At 36.1% G+C, this 22167-nt stretch overlaps 1 protein-coding gene across 1 annotated transcript; it reads left to right on the forward strand.

Moving 5' to 3' along the window:
• The first annotated feature begins 297 nt into the window (after positions 1-297).
• On the forward strand, positions 298-13517 carry LOC136805135 (GTPase-activating protein skywalker-like). Its single transcript, XM_067061702.1, has 10 exons — positions 298-649; positions 938-1245; positions 2007-2126; positions 4852-4960; positions 5164-5246; positions 6285-6449; positions 7745-7830; positions 10892-10964; positions 11202-12106; positions 12552-13517. The coding sequence occupies exons 1-10, from the start codon at positions 355-357 to the stop codon at positions 12691-12693; spliced, it is 2286 nt and encodes a 761-aa protein (XP_066917803.1). The 5' UTR covers positions 298-354; the 3' UTR covers positions 12694-13517.
• Positions 13518-22167: the final 8650 nt, after the last annotated feature.

The following is a 22167-nucleotide window of genomic DNA, read 5'->3' on the forward strand; positions in this document are numbered from 1 at the left end:
TACTTTCTTTGAGTTTATATTTTTGTTTTGGTCATTTGAATGAACACTGTATGTTTGTATGAAAAACACTTTTGACGTCTATCTCAAAAGTTTTCGTCAGTTTGCATATTATACGAATCCAATTGAATGTGGAATCTTAAAGATTGTGTGCGAGATGGTTATTTCACTTTTCATTTTATTTCGAAAGTATAGTTACTCGACAGATTCACCATTCTTTTACCGTTTCTTGATTTCTTTAGAGTATCAGATTATATAGTCGGTTACTCCTATCTTTATTATGCTTACATTTACAGTGCTATCAAAATGAAATAGAAAATACAACTTGGGAGTGAAAATTAATACAGACCAATCAACATGAGTGATGTGTTTCAAAGTCACGTTCTTCCCAATGCCAAAGCTGATTTGTCACAATCAGAGCTTTTCACCAACGAAGATACTTTAGACAACAAAGATAAGGACTTCATCAATAATATTTCCAGTAAATCCAGTAAGGATTTGACACCCAAAGAACAGGAACGTCTCAAACACATCGTCCGAAAGAACACTCCGGTCTCGACTCGAATCAAAATCTGGTTATTATTATCTGGTGGTGCAGAAATCACATACCAAGCTCTTTATAAAGAAACTTGCGAAGAACTCTTCACCCAAGGTTTGTCGCTGGGAATGAAAAACATCTTCTTGATATTTCCAAAGATCATTGGCACAACTTCATTGTTTTACACCATCTGAGATAAAATGATTTTATCTTTGAAAAAAAAGGAATTTTTCAATCTAAACATGAAGGGTCACATACACTTGGATTTGTGCTCAAAGAATAATAGCTGTGTCACGTGTTTTTATAATGTACATTCATTGGTTGGTTCGCCTTATTACTCAATTGGTCTTTCTGTTGCTTAAAACTAAATGAAATATATTTTCTTCATCCTTATTTTTGCAGGTGATTTCATCCCAGATGGTGAAGAAGCTAATAACAAGCAATTCTTAACATACTACCTAACAACTGAAGGTGGTAACAAACTTCGTCGTGTACTTTGTGTTATCAAACACCTGAACCCTGACATCACTTACTGTCCTCTCCTGGAACCAATCATCTCCATCTTACTGCATTACTTCGATGAAGAAGACACATTCTCTGTCGTTTCTGGCTTGTTGAGTGGATCTTTTTCAGCACCTTTTATGGACCAAACGAAAATTGAAAACGTGACAACTGATGCTACTTTACAAGATTTATTCCTCAAGGTTAATGTAAGGTTACTTCACTTGGATCAATTCTCGTCATAAAGATCCTGACTCGAAAAATGTGTACAGAAACATTAGCAGACACTCGTTAATTCGAACTTCTATTATTCGAATCTTTCTATAATTCAAACCCAATTCTCTGTTCTCGTCAAAGGGAAATCGTCATAAAATACTTTCTATTATTCGAGTACTCTCTGTAGTTCGAACAGATTAGACTTCCCGTTCTAGTTCGAAATAGGGAGCGTTAACTGAAATCGCAAGTAATTTCACATCCTTTAAGTTTAACAGAGTGCCGATAAATATTTTTATTTCCACCTTTACACTAACATTGAGTCAGGACTATTAATAATGAGACTTTTTTCCGTCACTTACATCATTTACGGATTAAAACTAAAATCTGTCGCCAGATTTCGAAAAATTTTAAAACAACTCCGGGGGGGGGGCACTCAAGGTAAATGACCTACCATACGTGCGGCCCTTAAGTGTCTATTTTCCGAGCTTCCCAAAGTGCACTGTAAGGGTCGAAATCAGCAAAAATGAGAAAAATGCACTCTAAGAGTGTAAAATTTGACCATATTTTGCCTGAAAATGGTAAAAAGAATTCAAGGAAATGCACCATAAGGGTCGGTTTTTCGCCCAAATTTTCTCAAATTTTCTCTTCACTTTAATCCGATTTCAAAAGCACGTATGATGGTTATTAAATCGAGTGCCTCCAAATAAATAATTTTGATCCTTTGGAATTAACTTTTTAACCCACTGTCTTTTAGAAAAAAGGGTTCAACCGATTGAACAGTTTTTTCAAACCGGAAGAATCGACAAAGAATAAAGTCGCTCTGTTCCCAGCATGGAGGATGTGCATCTTCGAGAATCTCGATTTCGTCTCTTTGGTAAGTTTGTTTCCATGGGAATCCCCACAGATATCATATTCTTTTATACACTAGATAAGCTAAAGGCCGGCGCAAATGAAGCCAACATTCAAACCAACATTTTTTGTTGAATGTTGCGTCAAATGTTGCAAGAACGAATGACGTCACAAACTTTGGAATGTTGCATGAAAAGTCATTTGAGGTGAACGTCCAACATTTTCATTTTCATTTTCTTTGCCATAATGGTGGCAACGGTGGAAGACTTCACGGCAGTTGTGCTCTTGAGTGAGCTGGTTGACTCTGATGATGAGAAACCAAGAAGAGGGAAAACAAGACAATGGTTGAAACGGCGCAAGGAAAAGGGCTATTTTACTAACATTGTTCAAGAGCTCATTTTGGAGGATCATAGAGGGTTCAGAGATATGTTTAGGATGGACGTACGTGACTTTCAGTTCGTTCTCAGTAAGATCTCGGATCTTATTTCACCCACAGAAAGATCTGGTGGAACAAGACCTATCAACGCTGATGAACGACTTTCTTTGACCCTACGATATTTGGCCACTGGAGAAAGCTTAGAGTCTCTGAGCTTTCAATTCAGAATCTGTGCAAATGCCGTTTCATATATCATCAAGGGCTGCTGTAATGCTATCGTAGAACGATTAGAGCCCGAGTTCCTGATGCCTCCTGAAAACAAAGACCAATGGTCCAAGATTGCAAAATGTTTTGAAGAAAGATGGAACTATCCCCATGCTCTAGGCGCCGTGGACGGAAAACACATTCGAATTATAAAACCAAAAAATAAAGGATCGCGGTATTATAATTATAAGCATACCCATTCTATTATTCTTTTGGCTGTTGCTGGTCCCAATTACGAATGTCTTTATGCAGATGTAGGAACCCCGGGGAGAGCAAATGATTCGGGTATTTGGAATCGGACTTCGCTAATGAAAGGGGTTCAAGATGGAACAGTCGATCTTCCTAATGAGAAAAAATTAGGCTCTTCAGGGGAAAGTGTCCCGCACGTTTTTTTGGGAGACGATGCATTTGCACTAAGGCCATTTGTGATGAAGCCTTTTCCCCAGCAAGGGTTGAACGAAGAAAAACGAATTTACAATTACAGACACAGTAGAGGCCGTCGAATCTCAGAAAATCTTTTTGGCATCTTGGCAAGCCGATGGAGAGTTTTCTTCACTGTCATAAATTTTGAACCCGATTACGTCGAAGATATAGTTCTTGCTACACTTGTACTTCATAACATGTTGATAAAAAGCTCTAAATCTTCTAATGCATACCGTCCACCCAGTTTAGTCGATGGTTGTTTGGATAATGGAGAAATTTCAGAAGGGGAATGGCGTTCACTTGAAGAGCCTGCAGATGCACTTGCTCTCTCTTTCGTTATTTCTCGAGAGAGCTGGGCTCTCAGAGTGTTCATTTTAGACTTGATTGACGAGACGGGTGTCTTTAAAGTCATTGAGATATTGGACCAAGCCAGTTCTTTTACATCTCGTTTACTGTATGTTGCATGCTCCATATCCCACAAACAAGGGTTGGCTTCAAACGCCTCTATTAACAGTGTTACTTCTTCATCACTTTTCTCCTCATTTCTCCTTGAGCTTTTTCTTCTTTTCATCAGAATTCTTCAGGTTGCTCTCCATTTCTTCTTTCATCCTCTTCTCTTTTTTTTTGTAACTCTCTCTGTTTGTTTGAAATGATTTGAAACTTTTTGATGACACACCCACCATTTCTCGCAAATTCGAAAAACGTATAACGTTCGATTTCGAACATTCGAACGTTCGAATAAATCCCTCCGTCGTTGTTTTGCACTCATCACGGAGGTTTTAATCAAATGTTGGCTCAAAACTCGCGCAAATGGACCCAACATTAATTATCGGCAACATTTTGTCAAAAATGTTGCAAGAAAAGTTTGATCGCGAGCAAACTTCACCCAACATCATCCAACATTAGAATTCTCAAAATTTCTTAAAAAGTTGGAAATTTTCAATGCGCGCAAATGAAGCCAACATTTGATCCAACATTGAAAATTTCGAATGTTGGATCAAATGTTGGCTTCATTTGCGCCGGCCTTAACTGCTTACAAATTTCTCGTGAAAGTGTGTCCAGTTTTGTAGTCGACTAGTCCGTAATGTTGTTTTCTATTTTATCTAAGATTTTCGAACGTTCGAATTTCAAAACATTGGAATCGCACTGTTGACAACCAGAATTGAAAACAAGATGGCGGACTAGTCAGCTCTAAACCTGGACACGCTTCTACATACGGGTAGCCCGATCCAGTCAAATAGTTAGAAATCAGTTGAATCCCCTTATACAGTGGAGTCTCCATAACTCGAACCCGCATGCTGAAGCTCTGTTAGAGCTAAGGAAATTTCGAATTATGGGATAAGGCATTGTTTACTGAAGGGACGAGAAAACTTGTTTGAGTTACTTAACTTGAGAGGCTTAACTTTAATGGGTTGATTCATTGATATATTTTCTCCAACAAAGATCTACACTCTTTGAGTCTGAAAAAATAATGTCTGCATTACATTAAAGAGGGCCGAAAGGGTGTCCACCTGTTTACGTAGTGAACAAAGCTTTTACCAGGCAATTTCAAAGCAACAACTTATTCTTTAATTTATTAATTTCAATGGAGACGTTGCAATAATATTCAAGAGTCTTCTCCCTTTTTCGCGTTTTCACATTTTGTTTGTATAGACCAAATTTTCAAATGAACTTTACTTTTATTTAGACTCGACTATTGGATTGTCTGTTTGCTGAAGGCGTCAAAATGCTGTTCAGAGTTGGATTGTACATATTGCAAACATTTTACGATTATTCACTCACTTTTCAGCAATTACGTACGAACCTTTCCACTTTCTGAACAAACAGGTCTGTTTGGTTGAAGGGATTTTGTAACATTTTTATAAGAAAAGATGAGATTCAAACATCAAATTTGACCAAAAAAATGAGTGCGGAGACTTTCCTTATATATCTTGAGGGATTTTTGAATTACTCAAATAATTTTAAACACTTTTAATTACAATTTTATTTTTCGCTTTAGATTGTTCAACACCTCATGATCTCGTGGCAACTATTGGGCAGTACGCAGAATCCGTCACCTTTTCTGCTGAAGATCTTTTGAAGGTACATTAAAATATTATAGTTTGGCCGAATTAGAGTTTGTTTGTTATTTCAATGTTATCAAGTCTGAGAATGATCCAAGAAGTTACAGACTAGTGGAATTCAAAAACAATATAAAAATTACACATAGGGCCCATGGGGAAATTTATTGGTGAAATAAAAAAATAAAGGGTCCCTTATTGTCCCAAAACGCATTGCAAACAGCTATCTTGGCAATGGTAGGTGCCTATTAAAACATTCCTTGGATACCCCTGTCTCAATGACTGACTGTAAAAGAGGGGGGTTCCCTAACCTGCCCTAACAAACATTTCTTAGAATCACAACCATTAAAATAGTGTCATTCTTAATTTGAAATAGGCAAGGTACCGGACGAAAGCCCTTTGGCGAAAGCACATGAAAGCTGTCTTTCAAAGACTTTGCATTGCTTTGATAGGTTCGCTGTGCTGCTCATAACAGAAGTACAGTGGCCGGGAACTTACCTGTTTTAGGTTTGATTTTACCAAAGGTTTTCCACCAAGGGCTTCATCAAGAGGCTCTGACTGAGCATGTTAATCTACATAAAATTTCGCTGTTAACGGTACATTAACATCTCATTTCACTGAAGATTGGTGCCTGTGCACCATGAAACTCTGAGTTTGAAACAAAGATATTGTGTCAACTCTTTATTATATTAACGCTCTATTTACTTATTGAGCACTCTACGAGGAGAAGATATACACCCTCTACAGCTGTTAACGGTACCAAATAAGATAGCGGTTCAAGGTTCACTTCTGTTTGTCATATTTCTGCCCGACTATTGTTGCAATTCTTTCTATCATTACTTAGACAAGCTGATATAAGGGCTACCACTCCTTATTCATCACTAGAGGTTTTGACTCGATTTTAACAGGATAGATTGGGGGTATGGTTTTAGTGTCTGTTAGTACAATAGTAATCGCTTCGATTTAGAATTTAAATTTCGACTCTGGTAAGCTTGAACCCAATGACCTTCCATGATGTTTTCGGTGAAAATGATTTCCCTTTTACTTCCTTTTTATACAGAACGCGACAAAGATCAATATCACAACCAAACAAGTGATCAAAATGAAACAAGAAAACAATAAATTATACAAAGCGCAAAAATTGGAATGGTCTGAAAGGACCATCATTAAACAAGTCGTCGCTGTTGATTTACGACAAGTCTCGGACATCATCAAACCTAACCAGGTACTGGCCTGTATATAACACCCCTGTCCTCTCCTCATACTTTCCTTTTGATTTTAACCTTTGAGATTATTCCCAATAGATACCCGTTAATTGGATATCATTTTACAGGGGTCGTCATAAGTTTGTGTTTATTGGGCTCTTATATTATATAATATTACATAACTGAATCAAAAGCAATACTCGGAAGTCCTTGTGGTTCCAGTTTTCTATTTATCCCTCTAAGTATTTGAGCATTTAACTATTAACTCAACTGTTGGGAAAGACCGCAATTTTCACAGAAAGAGGACTTTTGAAACTGAAATTTACCAATAATTAGTGAAGAAAGAATATTTTTACCTATCATTTTTCCCGCAAATTGAGTTTTCATCTTACCGATGAGAAAAATAATACCCTTGGGAACCGTATATTTTTAAAAACATTACTATCTGTGTTGTCGTTTGGCGCTAGTTATAGTGACAACTTCTTCAAAAAATGTTTATCATTTCCTCACATGGGATGTTTAAAACGTTGACTTACTAACTGTGCCGTCGTTTGGCGCTAGTTAGTGACAACTTCTTTAAAAAATGTCTATCATTCGCACACATGGTGATGTAATCTAAGAATTGAGACCAATCTCGTAAAAGTTGCATAAGTTGTGCGGCTCGTGTGATTTTCATACAAGCGCTTTATTGGAAGTAACAGAAAAGGGGGGTTCACACTATACTTTTTTTCCTTGAAAATGTGCAAAGAAAGCACTTTTGCTTACCTGGCAAAAGTTGAAACTCCTCTCTAGTCTTTAGCTAATAGCGCTTCGTGTCGCATACGTCATAATTCTTTTAGCTGAAATTTGTACAAGTTTCAATCCCACAATTCATTTCCAAATGATTGTAAAACCGTGAAATTTGTTACCTTTCTTTTAATATCAAAGGAGAAGGGGATTGGAAGTCGTACAAATAAATCAATTTGTGCAAATCTGTTACTATTTTTAGACTACTATACAGTAGAGCCTCTTTAACTCGAATGTCTCCTTAATTCGAACAAGTTTTCTCGTCCTTTCAGTTAACAATACCTTATAAACCTTACTCATAACTCGAAATTTCCTTAACTCGAGCAAATTTGTGTTCCTCGTGCGTGTTCGAGTTATAAAGACTCCGCAGTATCTCATCGATAAAAAAAGTGAAAGTAAGAACATGTTAAGAACATTTTTCGGCTTAAAACTAAAAAAGTTAAGAACATCCGAAGGCTTCAAAAATTTTGGATGTTTTTATTAAAAAGTTGCGTAATCATGATGGGAATTTTCTTTTCTTTTCTTCCAGTGGCAAGAATTGAACGAATGGTTACCGGCACGTGTGCAAATCATGCAACCTTTCATGTTGTTCACTACAAATAAAGATGGATATAAGTAAGATCTATACTCTATATGGCTTATTTCTCGATAAAGGACTTTTGTCACTTATCGTTTCAACTTGACGAAACTTCGGCTGGTACAGAAAATTGATTGTTTTTCTTCCGATATCCCGACATCTGCGGGATATTTTCAAAATTCATTGCCGTAGAAACGATAAACGTGAGATACACTCACTGGTACAGAGTAATTCTACTTACTTCTTAAAACCGATTTTTGGACCTACCCCGGTGGAGGTCCTATAAATTAACCTCTGTTCGTTCGTTCGTTCGTTCGTCCGTTCGTTACTAGCTTTTCTCGGGATTGGCTCATTAGTTTTTCCTAATTTTTGGCACAAAGATGCAAAATGGTAATGCCCAAAATGTGACGGAGCCCGATTTTCGAAAAAAATTCATTTCCGGCCGAAAATGCCGGAAATATGCCGGAAAAACTGTTTTTTTGGCATTTTCTCGAGATTTTATCATTAGTTTTTTCTGATTTTTTTGCTCAAAGATGCGTATTAAAACATGCCCAAAACATGGCGGAGTCCGATTTTTAAGAAAAAAAAAATTTTTCCGGCGGAAAATGCATGAAATATGCCGGAAATCGCCGTTTTCCTAGATTTTCATTGGACTTTTTCCTTATAATTGGTTGTTTTTTCATTCAAAAACATTATTAATAGCAATTCCCACCATCAAGCATGTTTCAATTTTCAATTAAATTGATTTTTGAAGCCGGAACTATTTTAAAAGTCGCCGGAACAACCTATTTTCGCCGGAAAGACAGTATTTCTTGAATTTCTCGAGCTGTACTTTATATTTTTTTATGAAATTTTGCACACTGACGCAATATGATAATACCTAAAATGTGACGGAGCCCGATTTTCGAAAAAAATTTTGCACACTGACGCAATATGATAATACCTAAAATGTGACGGAGCCCGATTTTCGAAAAACATTTTTTTCCGGCCGAAAATGCCGGAAATATGCCGGAAAAACCGGTTTTTTGACATTTTCTCGAATTTTTATTTTTATTTTTTCTGATTTTTTGCAGAAAGATGCGTATTCGCAATGCTCAAAACATGGCCGAGTTCGATTTTTGAGACAAAATTTTTTCCGTTTGAAAATTCCGGAAATCGCCGTTTTTGCATATTTTCATTGGATTTTTTCCTTATATTTCTATGTTTTTCACACAAAAACATTATTGATAACAATGCTCACCATCAAGCATGATTCAATTGTCAATAAAACTGATTTTTGCGACCAGAACTTTCTATCTATTTTTTCCCTACAACCCTTCCCTCTCCCCCTACCATCAATCAATGATGAATTTCTTGCGTTATGCATTTTCGCTAAACGCTATGTTTTCTGACTGATTTTTTTCATTTTTCTTTTCGCATTGCTATCTAACTTTCAGGTAGGTCCAATCAGCATCTAGCTTGTTATCTTATTGTTAATACTTTAAAACTTCATGGTTGAGTCTAACAACGGTCAAAATGCTTGCAACGTTACACATTTTTTCTAGAAACTTTCTTTGATCTGAGATGAAGCGCGACAATCAGTACAGTTGGACAATAAGTAGCAATTGTCTGGCCTTATGCCTCGTCCTTTTGTGTGAAAAGGCTGTTTTTATCTTATGCTTTTGCATAGATATTGAAGCTCAGATTTAAATCCAAATTAAAAATGAAAAGTACATCGTAAATTTTGTAAAAGAACTGAAAATTATTTTTAAATGAACGAAAATTTAAAAGTAACGAAAAATTAAAAGAAATTACTATTTACAATAAAATGAGTTTTAATGAGTAAACTTTGCGTAAAAGTTTACAATATAAAGGGTCGGCTTGCTGTTAGTGCCGTTATCGCCCTTATTTTGTAATATTTTCCATTCATCTAATTATGGCGACGTTTGCTAATATTTTTGTAATCTTCGAAGGAAATCTTTCGTTTGATGCTATTGTAGCCGAGTGGTTGAGCTGAGAAACCAACACTTTGCCCATCAACAGCTTCGTCTTGTTGGTTTTCATTTGAGCTAGACAGTGACATTCCTTCAAAGAGGTTTGCGAAATCATTCACTTGATTTGATTGAAGTCTTCCTCGTTGTCTTGGCATCAAACCAGATTTTGGTTTTGAAGCTTTTGAATTCAATCCACGTTTCTCCATTGCCAACATTCTCTTAGCTTCTGTTTTACTGCAACCATACTTTCGGCTAAATCGCTCCAGACTGTTTTCTTTCTCCAAGTTAACACCATTTCTCAAGTGAAAATCTGCTTGACTTTGTCGACAGCCGTAAAACGTCACGTGACCTCCTTCTTGACCAATCATCTTCCAAGGATCGACAACAGAGTAGAATCGCATGGATCGAACGTTCATCGATTTTGAATCGCATTCATTTCGATCCCAATCGATAATCTGTTTGAAACCATACGAAGGAATAGCAAAACCTTTGCATCTTTTCTTGCTGCCAAAAACTTGTTTATAGTCTTCGGAAGTCTTTCGTTCGCAGTCTTCATAATTACCATTCCGAGAACGGGATGATGTAAACATCACATTCCCGAAAGAATTTCTCTTGATTTTTTGACATCCTGAACCGTTATCGACCCAATAAATTAGGTTCGGTTCGCTCAAAGGTTGCTCTTTAAGATTACCCTCTTTTGAGAATGCCATTTTCAAATATATTACTTTATAATACAATCTAATTATCAATAATTTTGCTCAGCACAAAAAAGATATCAACTTCTTACGCTGAAACCTTTGCAAAATTGAATATGCTACTAAAAAGTTACAAATGATATTTGACGTCAAATCTTCTTTCTTTCTTACGTCAATTTTTCTACACAGACAATTTACGTCGTAATTTCCTTAAACATTTTTTAAGAGGATGCAGGTCGCTCCGTTGCTCTATCTCGTCATTAAACCCTGTACTACTACGTTAAAGAGACCAGAGTTGAAATCAGCAAAAAATGATGGACATTTTTCATCTTATACATCCTTATAGAGCTCCCTCGACTTTGACATACAAGAAAAGTCGTACAAACTTCTAAATGATGATTCTAATTTTTCTAATAATCCTTTTTTTTTAGTTTAAAGACTCTATATCAATTATGCGAAGATGAAGAGCAAACACTTGTTATTATCCAAACATCGAATAATGAGGTATAAAAAATGTCATTCTTTATCTACAATTACTTCTATTTCGAAATTTCATTCTTGTAATCTTTCTTTCCATTCAAGCTGAAATGATAGCCCCTCCAGCTATAAAATTCCATATAAGTAAAGACCATCTAAAATAATTCGAATACGAATTCTTGGTCTCTGCTCTTAAAGAACGAATTAGTTCGGCCAACTATTATATGAGATGTCATCTTGTAAAATTTTTCTTAATTTTTTCAGATTTTCGGTGCATATTTATCGGCGTCTCTTCAACAACGCCATGACGGCCGTGCCAACATGAGTTACTTTGGGACAGGAGAGACGTTCTTGTTCAAGTTGGCTCCTGCACCGAAAGCTTACCATTGGGATGAATCACTTCATCAGGATGATCAGAAAGCTAATATAGCTCCCAGGATGCGAAAGAAATCTCATTACGTTTTCGTTGATACAATTCCTCTCATCAAGGACATCGACGATAGGGATACGTCAAAGAAAAAAACAACGGACGCTAAACTAAAGAAACGTAAAACATCTATGAAGCGACGAATCTCAAAGAAACTTAATTTTACCTCCTCTTCGTCTTCATCGACCTCCTCAAAACCAGGTTTTGATCGATCTGTCTCAAGAAGTGCGTACTCCAATCGCGGTAAAGAAGTTTCTGTTTCCATTCACCCACTCAGTGCTATTAACATCAAACGTAGCACTTATTCCGTACCTAAGCATTTATTCTTAGGCAACAAATCGTCTAACTACCAGAAATTGAACAATATACCTGAAAACAAATCAGCACCTGACAGTCTGAAAGATTACTCTGACAGTGGTAGTAACAATAAGAGAGGGAAATTGATGTCAGCACAAACAATAGATCTTGGTGAAGTCAAGAAACTTCACAAATCTTCCAACGTTGTGATTGAAGATGATGAAGAGGACCTTGATGGAGGTCTTCAAATGCATAAGACTCGCTCACAGACAACATCAACAACAACAACGGGTGGCGCCCGACCGAAATTGTTAACAAAGACAAGTATCATCGAAGAGGAAGATGAAGAAGGAGAATCGAATCCTTCTACGGGAGAAGATGTGAAAGTGAAAACTGTTTCTTTATTCATCTCTTGTGATGATATAAGAATCATCGTCGGTGGAGGGTAGGTTATTTATATATTAGTTTTTTTTTATTGTCTCCAAAGAATTCGTCCATCTTTACTCGAGATTGGAATTTTCGGACAGGCTGAAGTTAAAGCAATTTTGTTATTTTTTCTAAAGAACGCCCATCGCCTTTACTACTTCAAATGACGAATTAGTGAAGTATATTATAAATCTCCAGGTTCATCTCGAAATTTTCTGCTCGATTTTTGACGCCAGCAATATTGTTGTTAAATTTGTCTAATGATTGCCTTAACACAGTAGCGTAGTAGTTAATTTTGGTCGGTGAATAAAGTATTCCTTTATACTTTCTTTTACTTTTTAATTTTTGACTCGATAGCTGCTTTGAATAGATAAAAAATGCAAAGGACAAGGTTAACCATTACGTGTGAGACTATTTCTTATTTTAGTAGGTTTTTCAACTGAATTCAATTTCTCTTTTTACAGAAATGGCGAAGGGTTATGGATGGACGGTGAACTTGCTAAAGGACGCTCTACCAAATGCGACACTTTCAAAAACGAACCTTTGACGACCAATGAAAGTGGAGATTTCTCCATTACGCGAGTTGATGTGTTTGGCTTTCAGTAAAAATTGTTTCTTATTGGTAAAAAGCTTTCGATTTTGCTATCAAAAAGTATAATAGGGGTTTTTTAGTAGTTGAATTTTTAAATTGGGGGTTCTGTTTTGTTCTAGGTTAACACCTGTTCCTTAGCGAAGACGCAAAAGGTGTCCTAATTGCTTTAAGTGAATCCAAAGCAATTGTTGAAAGGTGTATCAAACTCCGGGGATGGGGGTACTAGGGTTGCGAGCTGACTTTCGACCGTTGGACCCTTACCAGGACTAAAAAGAAGAAAACAAAGGGAAATTTTGTTAATTTCACTACCCTTATCGGGACAAATTCGATCTTTCCCATTTCTCCGACCCTTAGTGGGACTGAAATTAGATTTTCTGATTTTTCCGACCCTTAGCGGGACTTTGAAAATCCAAAAAAGGTACCCTTAAGGGCGGCACATACCGTACCCTCCATTTGCCTATTCCCCCCGGGTATCAAACAATGCCAATTTTATTTGCGACATAAAATAGTTTAAAAAGAAGCAAACTCCATCTCGTTTTGAATAGTAGGGGTTAGAACGAGACGAATTCTGTTCCGTTCCTTTACACGTTGATAAATCTTGACTTTACACTTTTCTACTGCTGTTTTTTTAAGGGCTCTGACCATAGTCAGAAAATAGATTTTAGTATCTGAACATAAAAGTTATGTTTTAGATTCTTTAACACTTTTAACAAAGAATTGCCTTTATAAATTGCTTTTTAATCAAACCCCTTAAGAGTAATTAAGAACTTAATTGCAAAAATGACGTTATGAACTTTAAAAAGACGTTAATAATATGTTACATCACCTTCTTTTATAAAAAGTGTTAAGTTTTAATGGGTAATTAACCTTTTTGTTTCGAACTTTTTTCAAACTGTCCGCAAAGAATTGAACTATTTTAAATTTTGCGGAAAATTTTTCTAAAAAGATGTGTCAAAAGTTATGACTGTTTTTTAAAGGAAAATCCAGATGAAAAATTGATGAAAAACCACTATTTTGAAGATTTCGAGACAAAGAAGCATTTACAAAAATTTTCCGCATAAAATACTCTTCCTCGCAAAAGTCTTCATTTTCTTTTCCATCGAATTTTTTCAACGCAATTTTTGAATTTTCAGATTCAGGAATAGTTTGTCTAACATAAAATGTATCACATACCATAGTTTTGTTGGTTACATCAGTCAGAAAACACATTTTAAACACGGCAATTATGAAAAATTCACTATGGTCAGAGCCCTTAAAGCGTGATTCTTAGTCTAAATATTAATGCCGAGACAAATTAAACCAACTTTATCATGAAACTAATTGATTTTTACGATAACTTAATAAATAACATGATGCATTTATGAATTATAATACCTATGCATAAAAATGACAACTATACTTTTTACCACAGAATTTGTACATACCGACTTTAACTTTATACTGTAACACTGGTTTCCTATTTTATTGAATTTAAAAGTATTTTTGAAGAACTATTTAAAATTTCCTCTTCTTTTAAAATCTTCAATTTTGGTTCAGTCACTCGAATTAATATTGCACTTAAAGATGAAATGACTTCAAATTTTTAAATTTCTATTGTCTCTCAAATTTTTTATAGTATTTTTAAACAAATTTTTCGCTTTATATAGAATTTATTATGAAATTAATCTGGATTTTTTTATACACATGAATTTTTTTTTAACTATATTAGAAAGAAAGCTGACCAACTACGGTACTTTGGAATGAAATCTCATCTTTTCTCCCATACCCAGCCAGCAAACAACGTTGTTTCAACATTCATCTAACGTTATATGGACGTTGTGAACATTAGATAAACATCAAAACAACGTTGTGTGCCAGCTGGGTAGGTGCATCTTCGTTGTATATTTTTCTGAAAGAAGTGAGTTGGTTCGTTGTGATCGGTGGGATCGAATGGGATCGAATCTTTTTCGTCAATTTTACCCCTTTTTTAGCAAGGGTGTAACAAAATAAAGCCTTTGTAAAACGAGTCTCAAAGATCTGTCCTTGATCTGATCTTGTTCTAAAACTAGTACATAGCTTACACTAACATGCCACCGCAGCAATNTGCGTCCCGTGCCCTCGTGCCCTCGTGGGTCGTGCCTTCGTGCCTCGTTGCTCCCGTGCCCTCGTGCCTTCGTGCCCTCGTGGGGTAGTTCGTGGGTCCTGAAAAAAGTTACGTGGGTCCTGAAAAAAATTACGTGGGTCCTGAAAAAAATTACGTGGGTCCTGAAAAAAATTACGTGGGTCCTAAAAAAAATTACGTGGGTCCTGAAAAAAATTACGTGGGTCCTAAAAAAAATTACGTGGGTCCTGAAAAAAATTATGTGGGTCCTAAAAAAAATTACCTGGGTCCTGAAGATTTGATTTTGTGGGTCCGGAAAATGATTTCGTGGGTCCAGAAAATGATTTCGTGGGTTCAGTAGTCACGTGTGTCCTTGTAATTGTGCGGAATCTTTTTTGGAGAATTTGTTGGGATAAATTTGAGAGTTTAATCGGATATTGTTCTCCTTAAAGCTATACTTTGAAACAACATACGATCTCGCCAAAATGAAAACACCATTTTCGAATACAAATTTCCAAAAATAATTGACATTGAATATTAAAAATTTTTATACTAGGGAAACATGGCACTAACAGACTGTCTTTGTGCAAAATTTCAAGTTGTATTTTAGTGTGATGCTTGAGATATGAGAGGATTTCTAATGCCAAACTTCAATTAAAATATTAAACTAGTACATAGCTTACACTAACATGCCACCGCAGCAATATAATATTTAAAAAATTCTATAATAAATTGTATAATCATAACAATGTCAATTGCAAGATTATAAGAAATGCATGGGGACAAAAAAATAGTAAGTAACTACACGTTTGGTTAAACGAAGAAATAAAAGATTTTCTTTTTTCCTGAAAATAATAACAATAACACTCCATCTAAATAAATAAAAACGATGGCCTAGTTATAATTAAGGTTTCGACGAAGACATGAAAAAATCTAATTAAAAGAAATGACTCTTATGTTTTGCAAGCTAAAGTTTATTCCACTTAAATTGGCATTCATTTTTGCTATCATGTGGAAACCATATCAGAGTAATTAGACTACTCGAGTACCTAATAAACGTACAGTAGCGAATAAACGTACAGGGTCGAAAATGGAGGCATGCAAACCTAATTGAAGGATCTTTTTAATGAGGTTAGGGGGTAAATATAGGGTAATTTGCTTTCTTTTGACGAGTAGAACAAACCTCAAAAGTCAAAGATGGATATTTATCATTAGAAACAAAAGTAGGCACTTGAAATTGAGGAAAATTTTTGTTAAAATTAATAAACGTACATGTACGTTTATTAGATACCCGAGAGTATCTTCCTTGAGAGTGGTTTGTACATGGTAGCAAAACAAACTTCCAATTTACATGGAATAGATTTTAAATGTAAGACGGGTTCAAGAAATGAGCTTGTCGGAACAGGTTGACGAGATAAAGCTTTTAATGCTTTAAAGATTGAAACATAAAAATAATCAGGAATAATTAATTGATTTGATTATTGATTGATTTAATTACTGATTGATTGATTGATTGATTCTCTATTGCTACTTTGCCTAATAAACAATAGTCAAGAGGATACTGCGGATAAAATTTATCAAAAGTTCTGCGCCATCTTAAATAGGGCGAAATAGAAACCAATCCTAGCTAAGGCCCGGACTCCACTCGCCTACGCTTTGATTGTACTTCTCAAGCAAAATCTTTTATGTTGTTGGTCAAAAGAAAAATAAAGATATGCCATTGTGGTCCATTCAGACGTACAGTCGAGAAAAGTTGAATGCGCCTAATTTTTTTTAAAGTGCATAGTACTTTTTCATGATGCAATCTTTTCTCCAAACTAAAAGCTGATTGAATCCATTAAGATGATCGCAGCGCAGACAATGAAGAGACGTGCCTTCAGGAAGCTAGACTTTTTGAGTTTATAGCTATATACTTTCACTTTATGGTGTTTCTGTATGACTGTCTGTGTGCCTAGTCTAACCACCGTTAAATGCCTTCGGGAAGGTCCCTCCTAACTTGGAAAGCCAGAATTGGAGCTATTTCACCAAACTACTGGAGCGCAAGTTATTACGTAGGCTATCACAACTGAAAAAGTTGAATGTATGCGCCTATACAAACTTTTTTCAGGTTTTCCAAATAGATTTACCACACTGAACAAACAGTGAAAACACTCTAAGTGAGGTAAATCTATTTTCAAGACCAAAAAAAAAGTTTGTTTAGATCGATTCACATTCAATTTTGGATTCATATGCTACATTCTACTTTTTTGTACTTTGCCGGTATCTTGTTTTACCGTTTCTGTATGACTGTCTGTGTGCCTAGTCTAACCACCGTTAAATGTCTTCGGGAAGGTCCCTCCTAACTTGGAAAGCCAGAATTGGAGCTATTTCACCAAACTACTGGAGCGCAAGTTATTACGTAGGCTATCACAACTGAAAAAGTTGAATGTATGCGCCTATACAAACTTTTTTCAGGTTTTCCAAATAGATTTACCACACTGAACAAACAGTGAAAACACTCTAAGTGAGGTAAATCTATTTTGAAGACCAAAAAATAAGTTTGTTTAGATCGATTCACATTCAATTTTGGATTCATATGCTACATTCTACTTTTTTGTACTTTGCCGGTATCTTGTTTTACCGAGTTAAGAAAGATATTCCCGAGTTACGACCATATAATGGTCTTTAAAGCTTAAGAAGCCTCTATAAACAATAAAGGTAGTTATTAATAAATAACAGACAATATAAATTACAGTTTGAACAAAAATATCAACAAAATGTACATTTGAAAACTTGAGCAAATTTCTTTAAAGATTCCCGAAAAAGAATTGAAATCATTGCTGAAATGAACTTCTGACTAAATTACAGTATTTATTCAGTTTTAAAGACAAGAAACAAAATTAGACATACAAAACTTTTTCCATTCAATGAATCGAATCAGCTCATCATCAGAACCAGTCTGCCATTTTGTTTGTTTTTGATTTGCAAAAGTAATATTGTAATCCTTGTTATGGTGTATGTTTATATACTTTTTCTATAATTTGCATTTATAACACTCGCTTCAGCTTTTCAATCCTAAATCAAAACTAATGAAATGCAATATATAATAATGGTAATAGCATATAACGTAATATGAAAATGTGTATAACATTTACCGCTGTATAATTTACCGCCATATTTTTGCGGAACACTTAATTGGCCGGAACAGAAATACTAACAAACGCGCGCGCGCGCAAAGATTCGAGATTCCTGTCCAATATCCTTGCGTGAAGCTATGAAGGCCTCCTCACTCGCTACGCTCGTTGCGGGGGCAAAAATCCCTGCCTATTTCAGAAAGTTCTTATAATTAACACTATATCCATCACTTATAATAAAAACCTGAATAGTTCGGTTAAATAACCCGAAAATAAATTTTTCTGCATCTGTTGACATAACAGATAAATTTAAGGGCTCTGACCATAGCGAGCCTAATCGTTTGTGTTTACAAGATTTTGTAAAAAGGTTTCGACAAATTTATACAAAGCCTCCCCCTTCGTGGCATCGAACCATCGACTTTTTGCACCTCAACTTAACCAAATTTTCTATAATAATTCTGGGATGCCAAGTATATGTTTTTCGGACCCACGAACTGTACCCACGAGATTTTCTTTCGGACCCACGAACTACCCACGAGATTTTTTTGGACCCACGAACTACCCACGTAATTTTTTTCGGGACCCACGAACTACCCACGTATTTTTTTTTTGGACCCACGTAATTTTTTTTAGGACCCACGTAATTTTTTTTAGGACCCACGTATTTTTTTTTTGGACCCACGTAATTTTTTTCGGGACCCACGAGGGCACGAAGGCACGAGGGCACGGGACGCACGAGGCACGAAGGCACGACCCACGAGGGCACGGGACGCACGTAATTAATCACACTCACATTTATAGTGAGATGTTTAGAGACGATTTATCGCCCATTAAAGTTTAAGAAAATGAAAAACAATTGATGACGCCAATCACCGAAGCTTTAAATATTTTCTTACTGTGTAAAATTCCTTAATGGTATGATTTCCAAACCCCTTTGGATGAATGTCACGTTGCTGAAATTTTGTTTGTTCAACTCAATAATCGAACGAAATCTTTCGAAATTTTTCCAGGGGAGGAATGCTCCAAAATCATTTGAGGAATCTTAAATATTCAGTAAATAGGGAAGTTTAAATCTTTTAGTTCAAAACTCCAGTAGAATAACTTATCAATGACACCCATGTGTCACAGACCCGCCTGAAAGTTCACCCAAGGTTTTGTCCCCGGTTGAAAAGATACAACACCTACAATTCAGCCGCACTTGGAAATTAACTTTGATTTCATCACTACTTAAAAATTAAATGGACAAACTTACTCTGAAACCATCCCCACCCGGAACTTTTGGGCTCTGGACAATAGGATTTATATCCTGATTGGGATTTCGAAAGAAATTTTTATCCCGACTGAGGGGAAAACTTCCACCGGTGCTGTGAGACAGGGGTGTTTAATGACTTTGAGGTGATTTAAGTGTATTTTTCCAAGGGAGAGCAAGTGGGTCATGATACTATGATGATTATGACTGCCTTTTTATAAAATATTTGTCACACCATTACACTCCATGGTGAAGCAACTATTTACCATGCTATAAAAGGAGTGATAGGTAGGAAATTCGGCCCCAGGAAAATTACCCCCAATTAATTTTGACAAACATCGACTTGAAGAACTGCTTGAGCAATCATATAAGTGATATTATCGTCTATATCATTTCTAACTGCCTATAAAAATAATGTTAAGGATAACGCTTACCTCAACTTTCAAATATAAAGATACTTTAGGCGTACAAACTTTCGCGAGCAGAAACTTTCGCGATTTTCGCGAATTTTGGCTCTTTTCGCGAAAGTAAATGCCTTTAAAAATTCTAGGAAGGGCCATTCGCGAAAGTTTATGATCGCGAATTTATTCTTGATAAAATAGAAAATCTGTAAAACTTCAAACTTTGAATAAAATGTAACTTTTATGGCATTTTTCAGCCTGCTAAAAGACTAGACAAACGTTTCAAGCCAGTCCAAAAAGTATTTGTCTCTCGAAGCCATTTTTTATGTGAAAATTCTCAATTTTAAGTCTTGATAACGCGAAAGTTTATGCTCGCGAAAAATATTTTTCCGATAAAGTCGCGAAAGTAAATGTCGTGAATTTCGCGATTTTTCGTCCTCGCGAAAGTTTCTGCTCGCGAAACTTTGTACGCCTAAAGTACGTCCATTTTAAGGTTTTAAAAAGTTTGATATCAACCGCAAAAGAAACATATTGGGGTGCGAATTTCCAGAGGGCAATGTTCCTGGGGAGAAGGGTAAAATTCACGGGAGCAAATTTCCTAGAATCAAAAGGGGGCACACCTCTTTTTTTAAACTTTGTGTGAAATTAACTTTATTAGTTTTTTCTGATTTTCTTTTAGAAGATATGATCTTTAAAAAGTGGTTGAAGCCATTTTTCCCGGGAATTTATTTTTGGCCTTAAAAATCTTACGACTTACGTCCTTTCCTTGCGATTTTGCTTTGTATTTTTTCCTGATTTTTTGCACAATGATGCAAAATGAACGCTCCATGATATGGAACCCGGTTTTCGAAAATCTTTTTTATTTGAAATCTTTTTGGGCAAATTTGTACCTAAAACTGCCTAAAAATAGGGTTTTCTCAACTTCAGTTGAGCTAGAATCTGACAATGTCTGTATGTCCGTCCGAGACTTTTTTGATTTTTTGGGGCCTGGGGACGAGTCTTTCGCCAAAACAAGGCTAAAACTTTGGGGCAGCCTGGAGACTTCAAAAATTGTCGGATTTGGCTGAAATTTGGCACACTTGTTCCTTGGATGAATGTCTTGGGGTTTTTTTTTCATCTTTCAAAAAATTTTATATTTGGGGCCTGGGGACGAGTTTTTCGCCAAAACGAGGACAAAACTTTGAGGCAACTTGGAGACTTCAAAAATTGTCAGAATTGGCTGAAATTTGGCACACTTGTTCCTTGGGTGAATATCTGGGGGTCTACGATCCTGGGGGGGGGGGGTACTTAGGCAAATGGAGGGTACGGTATGTGACGCCCTTAAGGGTACCTATTTTGGACTTCCAAAGTCCCGCTAAGGGTCGGAAAAACCAGAAAATCAAATTTCAGTCCCACTAAGGGTCGGAAAAGTAGAAAAATCTTAACTTTTTACCCCCTGAAAGATCGAAATTTGGTCAAAATTGGTCAAATTTGTCCCGCTAAGGATCGTGAAATTACCAAATTTTTCCTTGGTTTTCTCTTCTTTAGTCCCGGTAAGGGTCCAAAGTCGGGCGGCACCCCCCCCTGTCAGCTCGCAACCCTAGTACCCCCCCCCGGGCTACGATTGGGCCTATGAATAATTTGAAGCCACTGAAGTTGAGCCCAGTGCGTTGCGCACGTTCGACTATTTGTGCAATGTTACTTCATTGGTTTTTTCAAATTTTTGGCAGAAAGATGGAGGGCAAGGCAAAAAGTGGCTGAAGATTTTCTTTGGAAATTTTTGTTAGCTGTATCAGATAATAATGGCTAACATGCATCTTTTGATCGAAAAATCAAGTTGAAGATAATGGCAAATCAAATCAAAACTCTATTGTTTTGATATACAAAGCAGAATCCATTAGAGGGCTTAGTTTAATGCTTCATAACAAAATCAACCTCCAAACTTCAGATGATTACACTGGTGTTTTTCCATTTCATCATATGGATATTCTTAACTTTTAACTTAAAAACCCAGCCTATGTCTAGTTTGCAATACACGTTCTGCGCCATCTTAAATTGGGTGAAATAGAAACCAATCCTAGTTAAGGCCCGTGCTCCTCTTGTGTACGCTGTGATTGCACTTCTCAAGCAAAATCTTCTATGTTGTTGGTCAAAAGAAAAATAAAGGAATGCCATTGTGGTCTATTCAGACTTACAGTCGAGAAAAGTTGAAATGCGCTTCAATTTTTTTTCAAGTGCATAGTACTTTTTTATGATGCAATCTTTTCTCCAAGCTGAAAGGATCGAAGCGCAGACAATGAAGAGACGTGCCTCCAGGAAGCTAGACTTTTTGAGTTAATAGCTATATACTTTCACTTTATGGCGTTTCCGTATTAATGTCTGTGTATCTAGTCTAACCACCGTTAAATGCCTTCGGGAAGGTCCCTCCTAACTTGGAAAGCCAGAATTGGAGCTATTTCACCAAACCACTGGAGCATAAGTTATTTAGAAAAAGTTGAATATGTGTATGTAAAGTTAAACGAATGTTAAAACAGTGAATACACTCTAAGTGAGGTAAATCTATTTTGAAGACCAAAAGAAAAAGTTTATTTACATTGATTGACATTCAACATTCATTCAACCACTTTTGGATTCAACTTTACATTATGGCCATATGCATACATTCA

Source organism: Clytia hemisphaerica, unplaced genomic scaffold, assembly GCF_902728285.1.
Source record: "Clytia hemisphaerica strain Z4C2 unplaced genomic scaffold, Clytia hemisphaerica genome assembly, whole genome shotgun sequence".
Taxonomy (NCBI): Eukaryota; Metazoa; Cnidaria; class Hydrozoa; order Leptothecata; family Clytiidae; genus Clytia; species Clytia hemisphaerica.